We start from the raw sequence: 21,308 nt of genomic DNA, 5'->3' as shown, positions 1-21,308 counted from the left end.
TTTTAAGTTTTTTAAGGATTGGAGACCCAAAGACCCTCAAAGATGAAGTTGCATGCTCTAGAAAAGGGGGCATAGTACAAAGGTCCCAAGTTTTGGACTGTTTCCCAGTTCAGGGTGAGTTTTCCTTTTACCAGACAGCAACAGCAGATCCTAAATCTTAAATACTTTCTTCCATTTTCACTGAATCTTCTTGTCTGTACAAATGTCTGCATAGTACCACAACAGAAATCCATGATGATTTCAAGATCATATCCTAAATATTATGTTCCCATGAAGAGAAAGGGCACCAGTAGTTTTGTTAAAGGAGCTAACTGTACCACATGTTCATGGAAGTGTATGGACAGCTACAGCTGATCACTGCTCCAATTTCGGGCCCCAGCAGCAGTGTTCTTCTCCTTACTTTCTAATTTGTTCCTGTCTAATGCTACAGTTCTTTACTAACTTGCTGTATTGTCTGTGTTGCTTGTGTCAACTTAATAGCACTTTGTTGCTTTTAACTATTTGTGTAATGTAGGCTAACTGTGTAGATATTTCAAAGAAAGACAAGCGGGTCACGAGACGATGGAGAACAAAAAGTGTCAGCAAAGATGCAAAAATTCAACTTCAGGTACTGAATGCACTATGTTTTACTTTTCACTGTACTTTAAGATTTAATTCTAAGCATGAAATGATATATTAGGTGAAAGTAGGAAGGCAGTGGGCTGTCTTTCATGTTTCTGATGAAGTAAATTAAATCTCTGTTCTTCTCACTAGAGAAGATAGTCAGAAAAGTACTGATTTTATTTTCATTCATATGAAAACATTGCCATCTAGGGAAAGGAGGGGGATCTGAATATTAGTCAATTAAGGTATTCAAATCCCAAAACACCATTTGGGACTAATGCTATTCCATACCAAAGTTGCAAAGAAGGGCAGCTGCCTTCAAGTCAAGTTAAAAGCAGAATGAAATACTAAACACAGCAGTAGTCTTTGTCAAGACCTATACTTGGAATATTACCAGTTATAAGTATTTTCACAAGCCTTCTGTTATGGAAAAGGCTAATATGGGAACAAATAAAATAACCAAGAAATAAATTATGTGAAGGAATAATTTACTCCATCCTTCCCTAGCACTGAAAGCACAGAAATAAGCATAATGTGCATGCATTGCTGCCTTGTGTTTTGTTGGAAGCACTTGTGTATTCTGAGGTTTCATCCAAAAGCTGATCTTTTTTATAATTAAGCAACTGATAATGAAGACTATTCAATTGGCTTTGGGAGCCAACAATCACCACTGTGATATCTGCTACTGAGTAAATAAATGTCAGCAACTTCTAATCCATTCAAATATCTTGAAATTAGTACAAACTTTGAAAGCTTTTAATATGTCCCCAATGTGCACATTAAGGAATTATCATTTAAGATCAATAATCTTAAGGAAGGAAGAGGTGATAGTCGCATCAGCTTTCTAATTGCAGCTCTTATAGTTTATTTTTCTTTTTACATGTTATACTTTCATAATCACAATAGGTAGAACAATGAGGCATCTGTTAGTATTAAAAAGGTTTATTAACAAAGGAATTTTTGTGATTGCTGTCATGTCATGCAACTGAAGGATCACAGTTTTTCCCTGGTGCTGAATAACACAGGGAAATTAAAATATCACTAAAATGCATGCAAGTACTTCGTGCCTGTGAAGAGTCAGTCACTATTGCATGTTCTTCTTTCATGCCACAGTAACCTCAGAGAAGTCCTATCCACAAAAGTGATGAAAGCAGGCAATGTATTATGATTTATGGTTGGTCATAGTGAATAATGAGCTGTTCCTGTGTTACCTACACTTTGCTGAAGTAGCACTGGCCTGGGCTTCCATCAAACTGCTGTTCGTGGTTTGGCTGGGGTGTGCCTCAGCTCCTGAAAATTTCAAATAGGGTTGCAGGTTCCCCTGAGAGAGTTTGTGTGCATGGCACTGCTCTACATGGGTCTGTTACTTCTGAATTTATAATGAATTCTGCCTAACTTGGGTTAGCATTAATTCCTACCAAGCTTCATGCTGCAATTATAAAGCTTATTTTGCTATAGCAAAGAATTAAGTTATTGTTGTCTGATCTATAAATTAATTTGCAGTGAAACAGAAACAATAAATTGTTCTAAATTGTATGAAAGACAAAGAATACTTGATGGCTGCTCCATTATCTTGGCTAGTTTGCTAGACTCAGTTTATTCTTCCAAGGGCTGTGCTATCTCCTGAGTGCTGGAGCTGTGGTCTGAAGGAAGATGGCCTCACTGACTCATTGTGTTATTCCTAATTTGCTTAGGTTGCCACTAAAATGTGAATTTCCTCTGATGCCTACAAGCCCTTTAATTCCCATTTTGTTCTTCTGTTAGACATTCCTTCTACTTCATTGGTCTTCCTTATTGCTCATTTTTTCAAGACTGCTTCAAGTCTTTCTGAACCATTTATCAGGACATCCCCTACTGAGAATCATTTTATCTGATTTGTGAACATTGTTTTCATTGTGCTTACACATAATTTGCTATTAAATTACTGACATTTAGTACCAGTAAAATTTCTGTTGTGCTATTACTTTCTTCATACCTCCATACATCTTGCTAGTTTTAGGGAATAATGCTAGTATTAACAAACTAACTTTAAGCTAGTTTCACTTAATTCCATTTAGGAGTACTTGCACCTATTTTTTTTCAGAAGGAGCAGTTTTCAACTACATCACAGATGTTCTGATAGTACAATGTTGAGGGCATCCTTCTGGAGAGCATAAAATTAGGGAGCTTTATATAGAGGTGTGTGCTTTGTGAGTGTGGGGAACGAGGGTGTGATTTCTGCTGGCTCAGTATCCTCTGCATATGAGGCAAGGAGGGAATTCTCCCATCCACATTTTGCATTGTACTTGTAAACATTCTTTTGTTAATGAGATAGCTTTTGTTGGATTCCTGCTAACACATCATTGCAGTATGAATGCTAGGTGTGTAATGTATTTAAAGCATACTTTTCTTGCAAGTAAAGCTGCTTGATTTGTTTCCCAGAGATTAATATTTACCACTTAAATATGCCAGTTTTGTGTGCAGTTGACTTTGCCCACACAGCTGATCCCTGTAACTCGGGTGGGGTTACTCCCTGAAGTAAAACTGAGCACAGCACTGTCTGTACCTTTGCAGGTTTGGGTGTTTACGACTGTTAAGTTGTTTAGAATTAACAGCTGAATTAACCAGCCTTTACTTGAGAGTAATACATTAATTGCTTCTCTTAAGAAAGATTACTATTATGAATGAGGTTCATTCTGTTTTTTAAAAGCCTATTTAAAATCTTGTGAAAATGGCAAAAACAGATTAGTTGACCTGTGTTAATTCATTTTACAAATTATACTTTTGTACAAGAACTGAGTTGTGGGTTTTGTCTTGGGTGTTTTTTATGCTTTTTTGTGGGGCTTTTAAAATTATAATTTATTTCCCTTTGGGTAAAAGGCTAAGTTATCATTCTCACGACAGTTTCAAAGGAAGAAAAAAAAAGGTTACTGCAAAACAGTAAGGAACCAGTGATATTTTGGTTTCCCACAAAAGCTCAAGACTTCACAGGGGGAATAGTTTAATAGAGAGCTGTATATTATGGAGTAATCTGAAAAATCATCTTGCTTTACTGAGGCCTTCAATTAAAAAATGAAACCAGACTCAGACTAGTTATTACTTTTTCCCTTAAGTAAGTATTTCCTTTTATGGTAACTCAGATTATGATCTCACTTTCTATTGTGTTGAGGAGAGTGTGTGGTTCTGCAAAGCTGACTATTCCTGCGAATGCATACCTGCATTCATAATCTTATATACTTATAAACTTGTGCATATCTCTCTCTCTACATAGGTTTGTCCCTACTAGTTAAATAAGAAAATTCTTCCATACTCTTATTCAGAGGATGGACATATTTTTGTGGAGCACAAAGATTTACATTATGCATATGACCTGTTCTCTGCTTTAACAGAGTTTGTTCTCAGTGTTTCAGAGGTTATGCACACCTCTTTTTAATGTGAGAATTGTATAAAATATTGCACCACAAGTCTTTTACTGTGATCATTAGACAACCCTTCCAACTGTCAGTGACGTTGCCACTAATATCAGCCAGAGAGTGAAGTGTTTGGCCATTCTCCACTGTAGCAACCCTACTGGGAATTTTTTAGAAGAAAGACAATTCAGCTAATAATTGAAGTACAATATCCTGTTCTACAGCATGGTGTCCATGTATCCAGTCTATGCTTTGTTATTTGCATGATGATCAGGCTTCTTGCAAAAAAAAATTAAAAATGTAGATAGATCTAAAAATACTGTAGTGGCTATAGGATGCAGGAGAAGAAAAAATTAAAGGAACTGAGAATCATTTTCTAAAGGCAGAAAGGTGTATTTCCTAGTCTTCCAAAATCTTAAAATGGCTTCAAAATAATGGCATTTTTATTAAAGATTAAATGGAATGACTTTATGATAGGTATGGAACTCCTCTGCATTAGACAGTTAGTTGCCTGACTTTAATGTACTGTGAAAAATTTTCTTGCAAGTAAAATAAATGTAAAATTAAGCAGGATGAGGCCACAAGTTAGATATGCAGAAAAGGAAGCAGTTGTCAAAATACTTAGTTTTTATTGTGCTCCTTTGTCTTAGTTTTTGCCTTGGTTTGGAAGTCGAGCCTTCAATAATGTATAGGAAAAGTAGGTGGAACTCAAAAAAGTGATGTATAGAGAAAATGATTCAATAAGCTGAAGGATGGATTTGGAAATGCCAGAGCTATTTACAAGAATGTTTACTTAAGAAAACTCACTAGATAACATACACATTGAAAAATTTTACCGTTGTGCCACATGCATCTTCAGTGACCACAGTTTATGCACTTCCACTATTGCAAAGTGATCTCTTTCAGAATTCATCTTCTGAACGATCAAGTGGCTCCAGAAGGAGTTTGATTTTTGTTTTATTTTCTGGCGTGCTGTAGCATCCTTTTTGTTCTCTTATTACATTATTGCCTTATAACTGAATGGCAATGCTAGTTGATTTTTTTTTTTGTCGCCTTAGTGAGTGCACTGCAGTCCAACTCATCTGGAGATAACTTTAGTGAAGTATCCAGCTTTTTATGACTCTGGCATGCACAGCTGAAAACACATGATATGTCCTCAACATGTGTAGGCCATAAGAGTTAACCAAATGGAAACCCACTTAAAGACTCTCCCTCTCCCTTTTCTGATCACCTTTCATCTTCCTGTGTCCCATCACCCCTTCCCTTCTCTTTTTCTACTTCCTTTTTTTCTTGCATTCACTGTCAGGAAGGGCCGGCACCGAAGGGCCAGTTCAGCACAACACGACGCCGGCAGAGACTGGCAGCTGCAGTGGCTACAACAGTGAGTGGATTTAAAAATCAAGGGATAGCTCTAAGGATGGGAAGCTGTGTAACTTGGTTGTGTAATAAGCTTATGAATAATGTTTCTTGCACTTTTTGGAGGTGTCCATGCTACCTGCTTTCAGCTAAGATTCTTAGAAGTAGTCAGGCCCAACATAAATGTGTTCCATAAATGTGGGTCTGAGCTTCTTTACATGGTACATAACCCTCCTCCTCCTTTATGTAAGTGCAAGTGACAGACTCAGGCCCTGCACGCAATAAGTCTTTGACAGACTATACAAAATAGAGAAAAAAAGATCAAATTCTGTTAAAAGATGTCATGACAGTTATAACAAGACAATAGAACTAAGGAGATTTGTTACAAATAACCATGGAATTATAAAATTTCCTCATATTTTTATATGTAGTATACAGTTAGCCTTTTCATTTGAGGCACTTTGTTTACGTTCCATAATCCCAAAAAGTCATATTACTACCTCAGTGTCTGTAGCAGTTTTGCTAATTCTCTAAGTCTTTGTCAGAAAATAGGGAGCTATGAAATCAACACCAGGGCTGCGGATTAGTTGTGGGAAGTCCTGTTTGTGAAATTGAATTGCCATCAAGAAGATATCTTCAGCTGCTGCTTTATCAAGAAAGTACTCATTAGGCCCAGTATAGACATTTGTACTAATCCATCAGCAGATAAGTGCAGCAGTTAGATAGGGAGCACTGTTCAGCCAAAGACTGAAGTGAGCTTTAAATGCAAACTCCTTATCTAGCCCAAGCAGTGTATGACTTCACCAGGCTGAAGTATTCCAGCTGTTCCAAGCAGAAGCTAAAATCCCCTAGATCTGACATATTTTCTGCTTAAGCCCAACTATCTTGAGCTTCTCCTAGCTGAACCACAAACTCAGTTATTGCTATGCTCTTTTAAAACATATGAGACATATCACTGTTTCTCCAGCTTCGAAATTAACTCATCTAAATTTATTCCTCTGTAATCAGTTGATGCTCAATGTGTGCTCTGTAATTGATTGCTGTTTTGACTGTGTTGGTCTGCCTGCCTAGCACAGAAATCTGCCTGATTCCCAGTTTGCAGGGCTGAGCAGTATGGTGGGAGGCTCTAACCAGAAGGCTCAGCAGCAGTTAAACAGCTTTGGCAGGGGCTGTACTCCTCACCTAGGGAGTGCTTCAGTAGACAAATGCAGCTGGACTTGGTTTGGAAGACACTAAGAGAACAGGGAGTGGCTGAGTTTTTACCTGCAGCTCAAGTGAGGACCCGTTGAGGGAGGTTTTGGAGGAGCTGGAAAAAATGCAAGAGGAAGGAAAGCTAGAGGCACCAAAATGACTCTGTGGCTGTTGCAGTGTTCCTGTTCTTCCTGGCTGATGTACAAAATGGTTGTTTCTCCCAGACAGTGAAGCTGTGTGCATAGACTGAGGGTTACAGAATTATATCATCTAAATGCACAGCAGAAAGAGGTTTTCCTTGCAAGCCACTCGGCCAGGAGCAGTCTGTTCCTATGTGAGCATGTAATTCTGAAGAAGGTGATGGATGAGTGGGTGCAATGCCTCTGGTGTAAAGCAGGAAGCTGGGACAAGGTTCATGTGAGGTTATGTCTAGAAGTGTCTGTATGGAGAAAACTAGAGTGATGGATCAAGAAGATAAATATTTTTTCAAAAACCTTCAAAACAACATCAATTAAAAACAACCAGAAAGAGAATGGGTGGTAAAGTCAGGATCAAGTGACCGTTAATACAGAGAGAAAGCATAGCCATGAAAGGAAAAAAGGGGAAGAGAAGTATATTGGCAGTGTTTCCTGGACTGTCGCCTATTCAAGAGAATGAAAATGGCTGTTTAATGTGGTGTTTTTTAATCTGTTATGGAAAGTAGCTTGGAAACTTTTCTAAAAAATGCTTATGAGGAGAGTTCATGTCAATCAACAGTTCAGTATTTTTGGTTCTTGAATTTAAAGCAGTCAGCAAGGCTACTTGTCTCTGTCATATGAATGTGTATTTCTTGCAAGTAGTGTGACATATTTGTAGAACATGGAAATTCTCTTTCTAGGGTTTAATTGAAAATAGTATTTTTTCAATAAATATCATTGCAGAAACCTTTCTTTTCAGCCTGGCCAGCTGAGGTTTGAGGCACAAATGGTGGCTCTAAAGCAGATCTCTTCAGCTTGCTTCATCAGAGAGTGACTAAAGAGGCCCCTGCGTGTGTGGGCAGCCTGCCTGCAGCTCTGCCAGTCCCTGTGGGTCTGGGGAACCTCCCCCATCACCACAGGCTTGTGGGGCTGGGGGGACTCTCCCTCTCTCCCTCAAGCTCTGGCATTGTTGCTGGTGTCAGCTTCTTTCCTGCCTTCTGGAGGGTTGGGTATGTTCTCCATACACACAAGTACAGTGTAGATACCCACTCTGCCCTCCTGGAGCCACCCAGAGCAGTGGAAGCTTTGTGATGCTCCCAGTCAGAAAGTTCTGGAAACATGCTCTCCCATTGAAGGAGGGGAAAATTTTTGGAAAACAAATTTGAAATAAACCTACGTTTAGCCACAGTAGTCCATTAACCTAATGTTAGGCTGGGCTCTTGAGACAGGCAACCTGGTAATTGTGAAGAAGATAAAGGGTTAAATATCCAGTATGAATAGAAGGACTTTATTTTACATCTTCTGTTAACAAATTCTTCTTGATATGAGGATAAAATAAATTCCAGTAAAAAATATATACTTTGTTGATATAGGTGGACATCAAAATACATGACAGCAGGAATAAACTTATATTAGATAGGTGCCATAGAGTTATTATTTAATGTACTATACGTATCTGGAAACTGAGAAACATTTTCCATGCTGTTCTATTTCACAGAGTATGCTCATGAGTGGAATGATAATAGATCCAACAGGATTTTGAGGATTTCATTGGAGAATCGGAACCTAAACCTAAAATGTGTATTGATGTCAGTTTTTACAGGAAGGAATTGATAAAACTGTTCCCTGATCTAATCAAATAACAAAGTATCAAGTTCAGCCACTGATGGCAGTGGTTCTAGAACTCATCTGTTGATAATAATTCTTAGTAATATGACTTTTTATATTATCTTCTGCTCTTTATCATGCCTTGGAAGAGACATTTTATATTTTGGTCCCATTTTTCATAATTGAATAATTACATTGGGCTGCAGTGTGAAAATCCTTGCTTTATACATTTGATCAATCTAATGAAATTAATTAGATTTAATGTACTAAACAGTATTTCATACATTAAACAGTGGTTAATATTTAAGTGACCAAATGTAGTTCTGCATGTCTTTCTGTTGCATTTACAGTTGAAAATTGTGTTATTGGCCTGATTTTCATATAAATGCATGTAAATGGTAATATTAAAATAAAATACAAAATGCACACACCTCACTTATATGGCAGTGGTAGCCATACAGTGCATATGTAGCATACAGGTATCTGCTCAGTACATGATACATGTATATATAACTTAGAAAGTTTTGCATTATTTTTTTTTTTTAATCACTGTACCTGAAAAGTAGACGAGAAAGTGAAGTGGAAAGATAATAAACTAAATTCTTTGCTTTGTCTTACTATACTATATCTCTCTGCATGTATTTATGGTCCATGTATTTTAAATGCAAATCAGGCAGAGTATTGATTTTATTTTGATGTTATTGTTTGTTTGTTTAGTTAAAAAGAAAATAGAAAGACTGTATGCTTCTTCCCTCTTCATAATTGCCAGTACAGTGAGTTTCAACTGAAGATGTACTAGTTTTGAAAAACTTCAATGATATATCTGATAATATTATATCCTATTTCTAGATCTGTGGGGGAACTTTCATACTTCAGATGTTGGTATTGCAACAACAGATTCATCTACAATTACTCTCAAATGTCCAAATATAAAGGAACATGTCTCATGGTTCAATTTTCCAGTAATCTTCTAATTAGGAAATAATCCATGTTTTATAAATGTTAGAATTTAAATACTCCATCATTAGGTGTTAGCTGTGTATTTAGGCCTTCTTTTTCTATTTCAGTGAAAAAATTCAAGAGAAGTCTGCATCAGCTGTGTTGAGATTTAGGAGAGTAAGAAGTTACATGTTCAGTCTTGTCATATTCTTCACATTGTGAACTAAGTCTTTTCAGAAGAAATCTTTGTTTTGCTTCAACAGAGTCACAAGTTTGGTTGCACTTACAGAACATTTCTTCTCTGTTTCCCACTGTAGGTCCCTTTCAGTGCTACGATGTCACCTGTCCGCTTGCATTCATCCAACCCCAACCTCTGTGCAGACATTGAGTTTCAGGCTCCCCCAAGCCATGTGGCAGACCCTCTGGAGTGCTCTACTGAGTACATGAAGCTTCAAGAAGAATTCTGCTTGATGGCACAAAAAGGTAGCTGGAGATGCCAAGTCTTCCCTGTAATGTGCTTCTCTATTGTGTTTATTTATTGCCCTCGCTTAGCCAGGCCTTTCATCTGCATTGGGTGATACTGTATAAGAGTTTTTAGCTGTTCAGGTGGCTTACACAAAGGCTACATATATTATCCTTCTTATATTTTCCATGCATGTAATAAATGTACAGATAGGTAAACTCTGAAATTGCTTTCCAAGTCTTCTAAACTGCTTTCTCCATTCTGTAAATAAGTGACTGAATTTGCAAACATTTTTTTCCTCAACAAAATGCATTATTTCTCCCCAAAGATGATTCAGAATGTAACTGCTGAACATAATCCTGTGAAATCATTCTTGTGCAATCTTCTCTATGTCAATGGAATCATTGGAAAAAGAGCTTATTACAGGAATGTACTTTTGAATTGCAATTTTATTGCCAGTGAGTGAATGGTCCTACAAACTGGAGAATACCATTTTACAAAGGTTTTCTTATCAGTTTGCTGTTATATAACAAGCATAGAAAAAAAAGTGAGACTGACATCTTAAAAAATTCAAAACCTGTTTAAAGACCAAGTAATTCTCTTTATTAGTATGATATTAAGACTAGCAGAACTGATATTTCTGTTACTCTGAAAAGTACAAATAAAAACCGTAAAGAAAATAACATACATTGGACACAGTTTTTCCAAATATGCACCTTTCCATATGCTGAGTACCAAGAATATGCTCAGATGAGATATGTGTGAGCATACAGTACGCACATTGCAGTCGCAAGCTGTAAGAGTTTGTACTTAATTTGGCATGGATTACTTGAGTTCAGGCCCTTGTTTCTAATGTCCATTGCTGTGGGATGGAAGTCTCACTCTCTGTCTTTATTGCTGAAATATTGTGAGATGTCAATATGATTTCTGTAGCCAAGAAAACACCTGTTTTATTTTTTTCTTTTTGTTTAGTGCATTCTCTTTTGAAGTCTGCCTTTAACAGCATAGCTATAGAGAAGGAGAAGCTTAAACAGATTGTTTCAGAGCAGGATCTTACAGGCCACAATGCTCAAATAGCTCACCTCAGACAGTCCCTCTCTCAGGTATGTTCTTGATTTGATTTCAAGCACATCTGTCTTGCCTGGTGCATTATTCCTTTTGTATTTTGGCCATTTCCTTTCACCTCAAAGAAGACAAGAAGAAGCCAAGTTCTCAGCCAGAACTATGGCATATTCTGTTATGATGTAGATCTAACCTCACTGCATGTGGAGGTGAAGGATATAATTTGTGTAAGCATGTATCTGTTATGGTTTTCCAAAGTAAAGAAAAAGGATCAAAAGTTTTTATACAAATGCTAGATGTCTTTCTTGGAGCTGTTCCAGCACAGCCAATGAAATATTCTTGTTTCTGTAATTAAGTTTTAAATTTTGACCATATATTGTTGGATTTGTTTTATATGTCCATGTCTCTAAATGCGAAAGGAGTCCTGGGTTGCAATATAGTCATGGGTAAATTTGATTTCCAGATGCAGACCTGTTAACTCTCCAGTGTCTCTCCCACTTAAGCTAAAGAAAAAATTGTAATTTGCTTTAATGGGGGAGAAGAAATTAGCAACAATAAATCCTCAGGTTGCAAAATAACTCAATTTTTCAAAATGCATTGTCAAGGAAGCATAAAAGTGTTTGCTGGATTGGTGTGGAGGACTGCCTCTGCAAGAAGTATGAGCAGATGTTTAAAGACAAACCTTTCTATGGATGCAGATGTATATCTTGCTATGCAGATTGATTGCTGTGCATTGTGATAAAAAAGGGTTAGGGACAAGAGATAAGGGTAACCATTTCTGGTTATGGACACAAATTTATCTAAGACCTGTGCATTTTTATTAGCAACTTGCATGAAATAGGGGATCATGTTTTCTTCTTGGTCCCGGCTTCCAAGATTAGTTTGAAAGTCACTGTCACACATTAGTTCACAGCCTCAGTGGAGAGGAAGTGGAAAATGGACTGTGACTGGATTTGTCCACTCTTGTGACCAGGGTTGAGCTGTTGAGGAAGCGACTGTCAGGCTGCTGTTAGTCATTACCTTCCCTCTCTGAGGGATGCCAACCAGGAACATACCCAGACCATTTCAGAACAAAGCAAAATTGGGTAATTTAAACTGTCCAGTGACAGTTTAAGCTTACCTATTTTCCTTTGGTCTTTCTTTGTTTTAGTACATTCATGCAATCTATTCCTCAGTCTGCACTAGGGGGAGACAGAAGAAGGTTCTTACTTCATTGCAACAGTCCTTTTCTACTGAAACAAAATGTCTTTCTGTTCTTTTCTGTAATCTTCAGTGCTGGGGATATATTAAGGTTAAGTCAGCCGTGTTCTAGATATGTAGCATATTATACTTCTGGATTTCAGAATCTCACACACTAGTCTTTCCAACCAACAGATAATATATGTTTATGCACCCAAATTTATAATCTAGGTTGGACTTTAGAATAGGAGAAAAATCAGAAGATACCAGACATCAGTTGAATTCTGTTGATATTTGTGATACTGTAGTGGATCAGTAGTTTGAAATAAGTACAATTTTACAAACCTGTAAAATTGATCTGGGTGGGTAGACAATGATCCTAGCGAATATGTTGGTTTTACTGGAAAGGAAGCAATTTCTGTTTGCAGCCTCTGAGTGCTAATAACCTTGACTCAGAAGAGGCTGTATAGATGTAAACCAACAATTGCCTCTCTGGGCATTTTGTGGGTAGCTCCTATGTATTGTTCTGCAGTTTCACTCTTTGTTGCTGCATCCACTCCCCATTTCCATAATGTGCATAACCCACCAGTACACCTGCCAAAGAGCTCTCTGAAGAACTAAGGGAGAGTGCCAGTGTTACAGTGTGGGAGAACATCTGTCCCCCCCCTCTCCTGAAAAACAGTGAAGGCAAAGTAACCAAAGATGAAATCATGTTAGAGAGGATCTCAAAACAGGTATCTCCCTATAAATGAAAGAAAGGAGGTTCTGTGATTTTTTTAGGAAATTGCTGGAAAGAAGGTTTTTTCCTTCTTCTTTTGTGTTTTTAATTTTTTTTTATTTTTATTTTTATTTAATGTTTACATTTTAATTTTAAATGAAATGTGCAATTTTTATTTTAAGGCTCTCAACCAGAATGCTGAACTAAGGAGTCGCTTGAACAGAATACATTCAGAATCTGTTATTTGTGATCAGGTTGTCAGTGTAAATATTATCCCTAGTCCTGATGAGGTAAGACTTTGGCCTTTAATGGATTTAGAGTACGAACAAACCTTGCTAATTCTCACTAAATAGCTGAAACACACCTGAAAAATTATTGAATTTTTCAGATTGCCAAATGTTCAGTCATAGAAAAAGTCAGGTTATATTTCCTTACCTACAATAAAACTTGAGTTTTTTGTTTTCCATATGTCAGACATGAAAGAACCTGGCTTGGTCTCTTTAGAGGAACAGAGAAGGACTCCAGTTTTGGAAAATTAATTGTTGGCTGTGGGAATTAGTGAGGTTTTACTGTATTTGAATGTATCACACCAATTCCGCACCTTAGTTTCTTGCCAAATCAACAGAACAATTAATTATTTAATGACCTGATTTTGCAAGTGTCTAAAGGGTATCACATTTAGAATCTTGAGTGGTACTGTTAAAATCAAAAGGTTCAGTCCATGAACCAAGCACTGCAGTAATATTTTTTGCAACATCTAGTTTTTCTTGTTTTACTTTCCTTAGTCAACAGATTAACAAACATTTGTGTTAATAACAGTGAGCTTCCCTCGTGACAATCTGAATTTGTGGACAATAATATATTACAATTAGTGTGGTCACTTTGGCAACCATTCTCCTTGCATTTTACAAAAATGTTTTTGATTTGTCATTTCCGCTATGTTTTTTCTGTGCATATGCCATTTCAATTATCATAGTCTTGTCTCCTAGTTATTTCTTCCAACAAGCAAGAAAGGTAAAATTGTTTTTGTTTATTTGCTTTCTGAAACTGTCTAAACAATTTTTCCAAGAATCTAGCATGTTGGAGATTAGCAACAGAACATAGAAGTGAAGTGGTGCCACAGCACAGCAATCTGCAGTGAAGTTCTGGGCAATGAACTTCTCTTCTGTTCTGTATTTTTTGTTGGTTAACTGTTCCTTTTTCATTTGTTCATCATTGTCTTGGCAGAAGTAAGCCTGACTGAAGAAGTTTTTCAAAGAAGTTTCCAGAACTCTCATTCACTTATCTTGCTTGTTTTATACATGTCTCTATAATCTTTCAGCACATAGATAATGCCTCTGTGAGGGTCTTTTTCAGGTAGGAGCTTGTGTATTTTTCCAAGTCCCTCTAGTTTATGTGAAACCTCAAAATTTTGGTCACTTCCTGTAATGATTACGATAAAATGAGCCTCTGTTTTCATTATAAGTCATCAAGCATCACAATCTATCTACAATCTTATAAGTCCTAATGAAAAAAAAAGGGTTTTGACCTCCTGACTTGTTTATGTTTTTTGGGATGTTTTGTTAGTGCTTTTTGAGGTAACTGTATAGAATAATTCTACAGCATTAAGATGTCAACAGAACCATATGCAGGAGTCCTGGAATAAGATTAATGGGGATTGTGTTGCAATCTGAAGAGTTGACTGTGTTTAAAAGGGCTTCAGTAGTTTCATCTGTATTATCTCCCAGCAACAACGTGCTGTATGAATTAAGGGATTAAGTCAAAGATCTGTTTCCCTCCACAACAACAGATCCTGTGGTAAAATGGTACAGGGAGAGCGTCTTAATTTTTTCTTAATGTGATAGCCTGCAGGGTAACATTGAAATCTGGTATCCCACTAGCAAGAAGAGGAGGGTATTCTCTGTTTTACTTTGCTGCACTACTGACATTAACATAACACAGTTTTAAATCCTTGCCTTTGCTGTTACTTTTCTTTATAACAAAACACAGAGTTCATTTCTTTTAGTAGGGTCAGTGTTAATGGCATAATGCAAATGAGATCTGGAGTGTAAGCATAAAATAAAATCCCATAAAAATACATATTATAGCTATCCTCCTAAATATTCAAACATTTCAAACATTGTTACTAAACTGATTCACAAGGTCATTTATTTGGAAAGTAATTTATAACTCCCAGACCTTATAAATCTTTATAATTAAATATAGTTGTATCAAAACTAGCTCCCAGTGCTGTAATTTGTTATTACCAGAGGACATTTAATCTGAAATTCATGATTGAACTTGTCTGACACAATCTAGCTATTGTCCACAAAATCAATTCTCTGCATAGAGAACTAGATCTGCAATTTCATGCTGCTAAAACTTGGCAGTAGATGCTGGGCAGGCCTCAAATGATGACATGTATCCCACAGCTCAAAATGCACTTTATTTTGTCATTCTCAGTCTCTTCTCTTAGGTACACACACAGTGCTACTATAATGCTGTCTTTACACTGTGCTTGTATGTGGCATAAAAATCTTACTCAGGTGATTTAACCCTTCTATGTGTATTTCTTTAATATTAGAAATAATACTTTTACATTTCTGTGCTTTACTTACAGACGGGTGAACAAATTCATGTCAGTTTGCCACTGTCTCAGCAAGTTTCTAATGAAAGCAGGCTCTCTATGTCTGAATCTGTTTCAGAGTTCTTTGATGCACAGGAAGTGCTTCTGTCTGCCAGCTCGTCAGAAAACGAGGTAGGCTGTGTGTGACAGCATGTGGCAGATGTGCTGCAGGACACAGTTAGGTAGTGCTACCACTAGTGATTTTTTTATTCTTTTTAGTAATGCTACTTAGAATAAAAAGGTATCAGAATGTGTAAAGTGTAGATAAACAAACCTGAGATCACATGAAGAAGTGCAGGAGTTCCCTGAAGAGTAAAACTGAGTTGAAAGTTGGTTGTGTCAGTAACTTCTGTTCAGTACATGTCCTTTCCAGGCTATGGCAGTTCCACCTAAGGATGACATAGACAGTTACAGATGGCTGTGCAGTCAATTAAATTTAGATTTTCAAATATTCTTTAAAAAAATCTTCTACTACATATGTATACAAAATTATTCTCTGTAATGAGTGAAATAGACAAAAAAATAATATTTCATGAAAAAAGTGGTGTAAAATTTTTTAAAAAATATTCTTAATGTTGATGAGATTCTTGTTTTGCAAAGTGATAGATTGATGTTTACATAATTTGTTTGCTGAAACATAAGTCACGTTTTATTGTTTGGTTCTTTATAAACAGCACAAATCTGATTATCTAGTCTCACCTCCCATCCCTAGCACATTATGTTACCAAATTTTTTCATCCCTGATCTTACTTGAAGTCACCTTTTGCAGATCTCAAGTCTGTATTTGGATAATAAGGAATTCAGAAACGTGAGCACAATGTAGCATTTGGTTTGACATTTTAGTGCATTTGCACTATGGAGAGATTGAAACATTCAGTTCATTTAGTTAATAGTTTTAATTGGATAGAGATTTTTTTTAATATTTGTGTTTCAGTTAACTATTTTTGCCTGTTTTGTTTTATATGTATTTGAGTTAATGGATGTTTTAATTTATGTTTTAGGCTTCTGATGATGAATCTTATATCAGTGATGTGAGTGACAATATATCTGAGGACAACACCAGTGTTGCAGACAACATTTCTCGGCAAAGTATACTGTGTTTCAAACTTTGAGAAATTACATTGGTTGTGTTCATGTGCCAGAATTACTGCATGTCAATACAAGTCCAAACTCAGCTGAAAACAATGAAGTTGGGCTTGCTTGTTCTGGCAGTGATTTGGTTGAATGGAGAGCTCTGTTTTTCTTAGTCTGGTGCTTTCTTATGACAATGTTTTTCTTCCCTTCCCAGTTCTTAATGGTGAGCTGACAGGAGGCGCATTCAGAAATGGACGGAGGACTTGTCTCCCAGCTCCCAGCCCTGACACCAGTAACATCAATCTCTGGAATATTTTGAGAAATAACATTGGCAAAGATCTTTCCAAAGTATCCATGCCAGTTGAGCTAAATGAACCTCTGAATACCTTGCAACATCTTTGTGAAGAGCTGGAATACAGTGAACTCTTGGACAAGGCTGCTGAAACAGATGATCCTTATGAGCGCATGGTAATGCATTTGGAGGATCTTCTTCTGTCTGTGTTAGAAAGGGAGCTGTTGAGTGGGGTCTGTGCAGGGTCATCTCTTTCTCCTCCTGGTCACACAACAGACTTCCCTGCTGGATCACAAATGTGTTGCGAACAGTTACAGGTGTTAGGTTTCATCTGAGCAAGGCTGTGGGATTTTTCTTGACCTCAAACCAACTCCTGCAGTTGTAACTCATTTATATGAAATTGATCTCATGCTGTATGATTGTAGATGTAGGCATTGGCAGTTTCTAACCCTGCAGCATCCTTTCCTAGCTCTCAGTGATCAAATCCAGCAGCCTTCAAGAGTTAATCAAGTCTGTGGCTGCATTATGATCAATATAGGTGTGAATAAGGTGTCCTCCCAGGTAATTTCTAAGAGAGAAGTTTCAAAACACCAGAACAAAGTTTGCCTTCCCCTGTAAGTCCGTTTTGTTTTTTTTTACTGACAGCTAGCAGCCTGTGCTCAGCTCTCAGGGTGCTTTGTTCTGTCATGTCTCCTTTTCCTCAGAAGACTCAGGGAAAGGCTGTAAGGGAAAGTTGGAGCGTTGTTGCTGAGGGTATCTGCTATTCCCTGGTATGGGTTTGCAGCACTGTGGATAGCTGGGAGAAGAGAGGTTACCTTTGGCTGTCACACAGTCACACACTCAAGTCCCTGAACTGCCATGTTCACAGGGCCTGCAGGAGAGTGAGGAGTCCTAAACACTGAAGAAGTTGAACCTGCCTTGAGAAAGGGAGTCGAATTATTAATCATCACATTCTGTTTTCTTACAAGACTCATGAGGTGATCATAGTGGGTTCCTTCCAGCTCAGAGTATTCTGTGATTCTGTCCCTCGCAAAAGGAGGGAGATTCTGTAAGGAGTGGGCAGGATTGTAATGAATAAAGCAGACTGATTGCTGCCTTTATTGAAAAGTTTGGAAGGTCAATATTGAAGTAGTAGGGAGAATTCAAGAAGGAAAAGCCATGGGGCAACTTAAAGCTTCCTTGGAAATGTGGATTCAATCCCCTTCTCTGCTACAGATGTCTGCTGCAGTATTTGGGAATACAACCAAACAGCATCCCTAAAAAAGCAAACTGCACACCTGAGCTGAGGCATATGGGACTAATTGGAAAAGAGCTGAATACCCAAAGCTTATGGCAGCAATGCTGTGAATGTGTTACTGCTTGTTCACTGTTCTTTGAAAGAGCAGGACTTTTGGATGCTTACTGAAGATAGCAAAAATAGCGGAAAACCATTTTTTTTTCCATTGCTCTCTGTATCGCAAGGATAGTAAACCCCTTCATTTTCCTGCAGTGTCCTAGAGTTAAATTTAAAAGCAAGTTGAAATTAATCTGTTTTTAGATTAATTAATCTGTTTTAAACAGTCTTAGAGGAATGAAGGTTTTTACTGTTGAAGAAAAGCCTGTGAAAAGAATGTAAATTTTGTTAGTACTGCATTTCTGAACAATACAAAATGAATAGAGAATGGAGCACCAATTACACAGTGAGAAGAAAACAAAGCACGTAAAACCTCATATGAGGGTTGTGTCCTCACTAGCAGGAGGAGAGGGGAAGCTGGTTAAAGATTTGCCCTACTGGGCAAATATATATTGCCAATAGCTGACTCATTTTTATCCCTGCATTGTTTTTCTGAAGTTTTGTTTGGTCTTCTGACTGGCTGATGTGATTTTTTTTTTTCAAAACTCTGCAAATGTGACCTGTAAACTAAATAACCATGGCATGCCACTTCACGTATTAATCCCAGTCAGGCCTGGCTTAGAGATGATTAAAGTGTGGTTGTACATACAGACAAGGGGGCTGGCTGTTAAGGCTGCATATGTGTGGAAGATTTGGAGATAACTCTGGGCTAAGAATATCCTAAGTGGGAACTGTTTATATTTGGCAGCAAATAAAATAGTTCCTATAGGAAAATGGTATGTGATCTTGTAATTAGAAGTTATTAAATAATATTTATTTATGGGAAGTAGGACTAGAGCTGGGTCTGTTTCAGGTCACTAATGATAAGCCTGGTCAAAGGCAGAAAAACCTGTATCATGTGCAGATTGTCATTTTAAGGGACTGTTGAAAGACTGAATGAAGCCATGAAGAAAAAGAAATTATATCAACATAAGAAATAAAGTTTACAGTGGTTCTGGCTGGGATGCATGGTTTCACTGTCAGTCATGCTTCATTATTCCAATTGTCACTCTGAGCAAAATGAGTTGTGTGGTACCACACAGTGATGGCACATGCACAAGAGTCTCTGCCTATTCTCATGGTCTGGTCTGTATTTTTGCAGGTTCTCATAGCTGCCTTTGCAGCATCAGGCTACGCCTCTACATACTTCAGAGCAGGAAGCAAGCCATTTAACCCAGTGCTTGGTGAAACTTATGAATGTATTAGAGAAGACAAAGGATTTCGATTTTTCTCAGAGCAGGTAAACCTTGTGTCTAGATAGACATTCCTATTTAGATTTATATATTTTGTTCTTAATTTTATAGAATAATCCCATTTTTCTTTCTACTTAGAATGGTTTGCTTTCTTAGAAGTAAATAAATATTGTTAATATGAGTGGACTTCATTAAATGCTAGAAGGAATACATCTTTATAGTAATTGCTAATTGTTTTAAGTACAATCACTTAAGTTGTATCTGTTTTCATAGCAACATGAGATATTTCGTATTTTCACATTGCAATAAAAATTGTACTGTCTTAGGAATGAAAATTAAATGTTTTTGACTCAACCAAACTGTGTTTCAGGTTAGCCACCATCCTCCCATTTCGGCATGTCACTGTGAATCGAAAAACTTTGTGTTTTGGCAAGGTATACTTTTTAATTCAAAAGCATAATTCCTTTTTTATTATGAAGCAAAACATTTGTGAAAGCTGAGCTTTTCATTTGGAACTTACTGAGAATTTCTATACTTATTATTTTGAAGTGACATATTATAAACTGATGATCTATTTTACTCCAAATTCTCATTAACAGTGAGCAAACATGTTCCCCTGCACTTGCAGCCTGTTTATACTCTCCCACTTAAAATTTTTTACCAATAAAATTACTATTTCTTACAAACACAAGCAGTTCTTTTTACAGTTGGAAAAATTACTCTTTCTTTCCTTGTGCCTGCTGATGTATGCCTTTAATTTGTATTGAATGTTTGCACAAGACATTTGACAATCATGCAGCACAGACATGATTCTTAATTAAACTTACATTTAGTTTTTCTGACCTAATGTAATTTTCTAGTATTTTTTGCTTTAGTATTTTCATGGCAAATTTGTACTATCTACTGCCCTGTTTTGAATTGGGTAGTCCAGCACAGATGATCTGGTGCCACACAGATCAGTGCAAGGGGGAGACCTTGGTAGTTTCAGTTTTTTAAGTATTTCACTGTTATATTCAGATATCAGGTGGAAAAACAAATTCTGGGGAAAATCAATGGAAATTCTGCCTGTTGGAACCTTGAATGTGACTCTTCCAAAGTAAGCTACTCTCCTCTTGTTTTCACCCTCTGGTGCACTCCAGTCTGTGCTGCCTTGTGAATGGGTTGGGGTAAGCAGACATGATGTGGATTGTACTGGTGAGGGTTGATGCCCAGCTCTAATCTCTCCTTAGTTTTCAGGTGGGACTAGTGGAACATTTTTGAACCTGAAGATCTATTTTTGGTTTTGGAGGAAAAATATACACTCTAGAAAGTGATGGAGAGAGAGGCAGTGAGAACCTATGTTTTACGTGTACAGCAGTGATGAGCTGTTCAGAGCAAGGCTGCAGTGCAGGACTGTCAGCTGCTGGTGCTGTCCTAAGGCTCTCAATGCCACTGTGTCTTCCCTCAGAACAACCAGATCATGAAAGGTCTTCTTTCAAAATGTGGATAAATCAAAGTATATTCTCCATAATTTGTATGGAGATGTTGGCAGAGTAGTGACAAGCAGTCGTTTCACCACCAGTGAGACTAGTTGCAGCTTGTAAATCCTAAGAATATGCAAGGAGTGGATACTTTAAACATGTCTTCTGGTTTTGTAGTGGTGTTCTTGCTCCTGTACATTGCAGGCAGCCTTTCTTTCTGCAACTACCAGTATAGCGTCACTTCACCTCTTTATCCATCTTATAAAATTGAAGTAAATACAGTCTGGAGCACCCTTGTCTTCTGTCTTCATGCCTTCCCCTAAACTCTGAAGGAGAATGTGCTTTGCATAATGTAATTCTCTGGTTTTATTCTCCTGTTTGATGTTAGAGATGCTCTGACTGGATAGTTGTTACAAAAGCAAAGGGATGATGTGCCAGTGTGCTCCTGGCTTCCTACTTACTTTCCTTGATTCCTGTCCAAATTTCCCACACTCTTGGTATGGTTTTCATATTTATTTTGTTCTATTTGTGATTTAATTGCATTTTCTGCTTGTAGTCTCAATTCAGCATTATGTTGATCCTGGAGTCACTATCCTGCCCCTATAGGAATAGCACATCATGCCCTGAA

General features: G+C 37.3%; 1 protein-coding gene across 4 annotated transcripts in view; it reads left to right on the top strand.

The window, feature by feature from the left end:
• The window catches only part of OSBPL6 (oxysterol binding protein like 6), a 97,515-nt gene that overhangs the window by 61,767 nt on the left and 14,440 nt on the right, over nucleotides 1-21,308 (top strand). For 2 of the 4 annotated variants that reach the window (XM_064434327.1, XM_064434326.1), the window contains exons 10-20: nucleotides 515-607; nucleotides 5,299-5,373; nucleotides 9,580-9,745; nucleotides 10,698-10,828; nucleotides 12,867-12,974; nucleotides 15,284-15,421; nucleotides 16,291-16,378; nucleotides 16,578-16,831; nucleotides 19,130-19,267; nucleotides 19,591-19,654; nucleotides 20,238-20,316. In XM_064434327.1, the coding sequence (XP_064290397.1) occupies nucleotides 515-607; nucleotides 5,299-5,373; nucleotides 9,580-9,745; nucleotides 10,698-10,828; nucleotides 12,867-12,974; nucleotides 15,284-15,421; nucleotides 16,291-16,378; nucleotides 16,578-16,831; nucleotides 19,130-19,267; nucleotides 19,591-19,654; nucleotides 20,238-20,316 (1,334 nt within the window). The remainder of the gene's footprint in view (nucleotides 1-514; nucleotides 608-5,298; nucleotides 5,374-9,579; nucleotides 9,746-10,697; nucleotides 10,829-12,866; nucleotides 12,975-15,283; nucleotides 15,422-16,290; nucleotides 16,379-16,577; nucleotides 16,832-19,129; nucleotides 19,268-19,590; nucleotides 19,655-20,237; nucleotides 20,317-21,308) is intronic. The other 2 variants (XM_064434328.1, XM_064434329.1) reach the window with 2 other exon arrangements.

This window comes from Passer domesticus, chromosome 10, assembly GCF_036417665.1.
Source record: "Passer domesticus isolate bPasDom1 chromosome 10, bPasDom1.hap1, whole genome shotgun sequence".
NCBI classification, from domain to species: domain Eukaryota; kingdom Metazoa; phylum Chordata; class Aves; order Passeriformes; family Passeridae; genus Passer; species Passer domesticus.
This window is presented reverse-complemented; position numbering and strand designations above follow the sequence as displayed.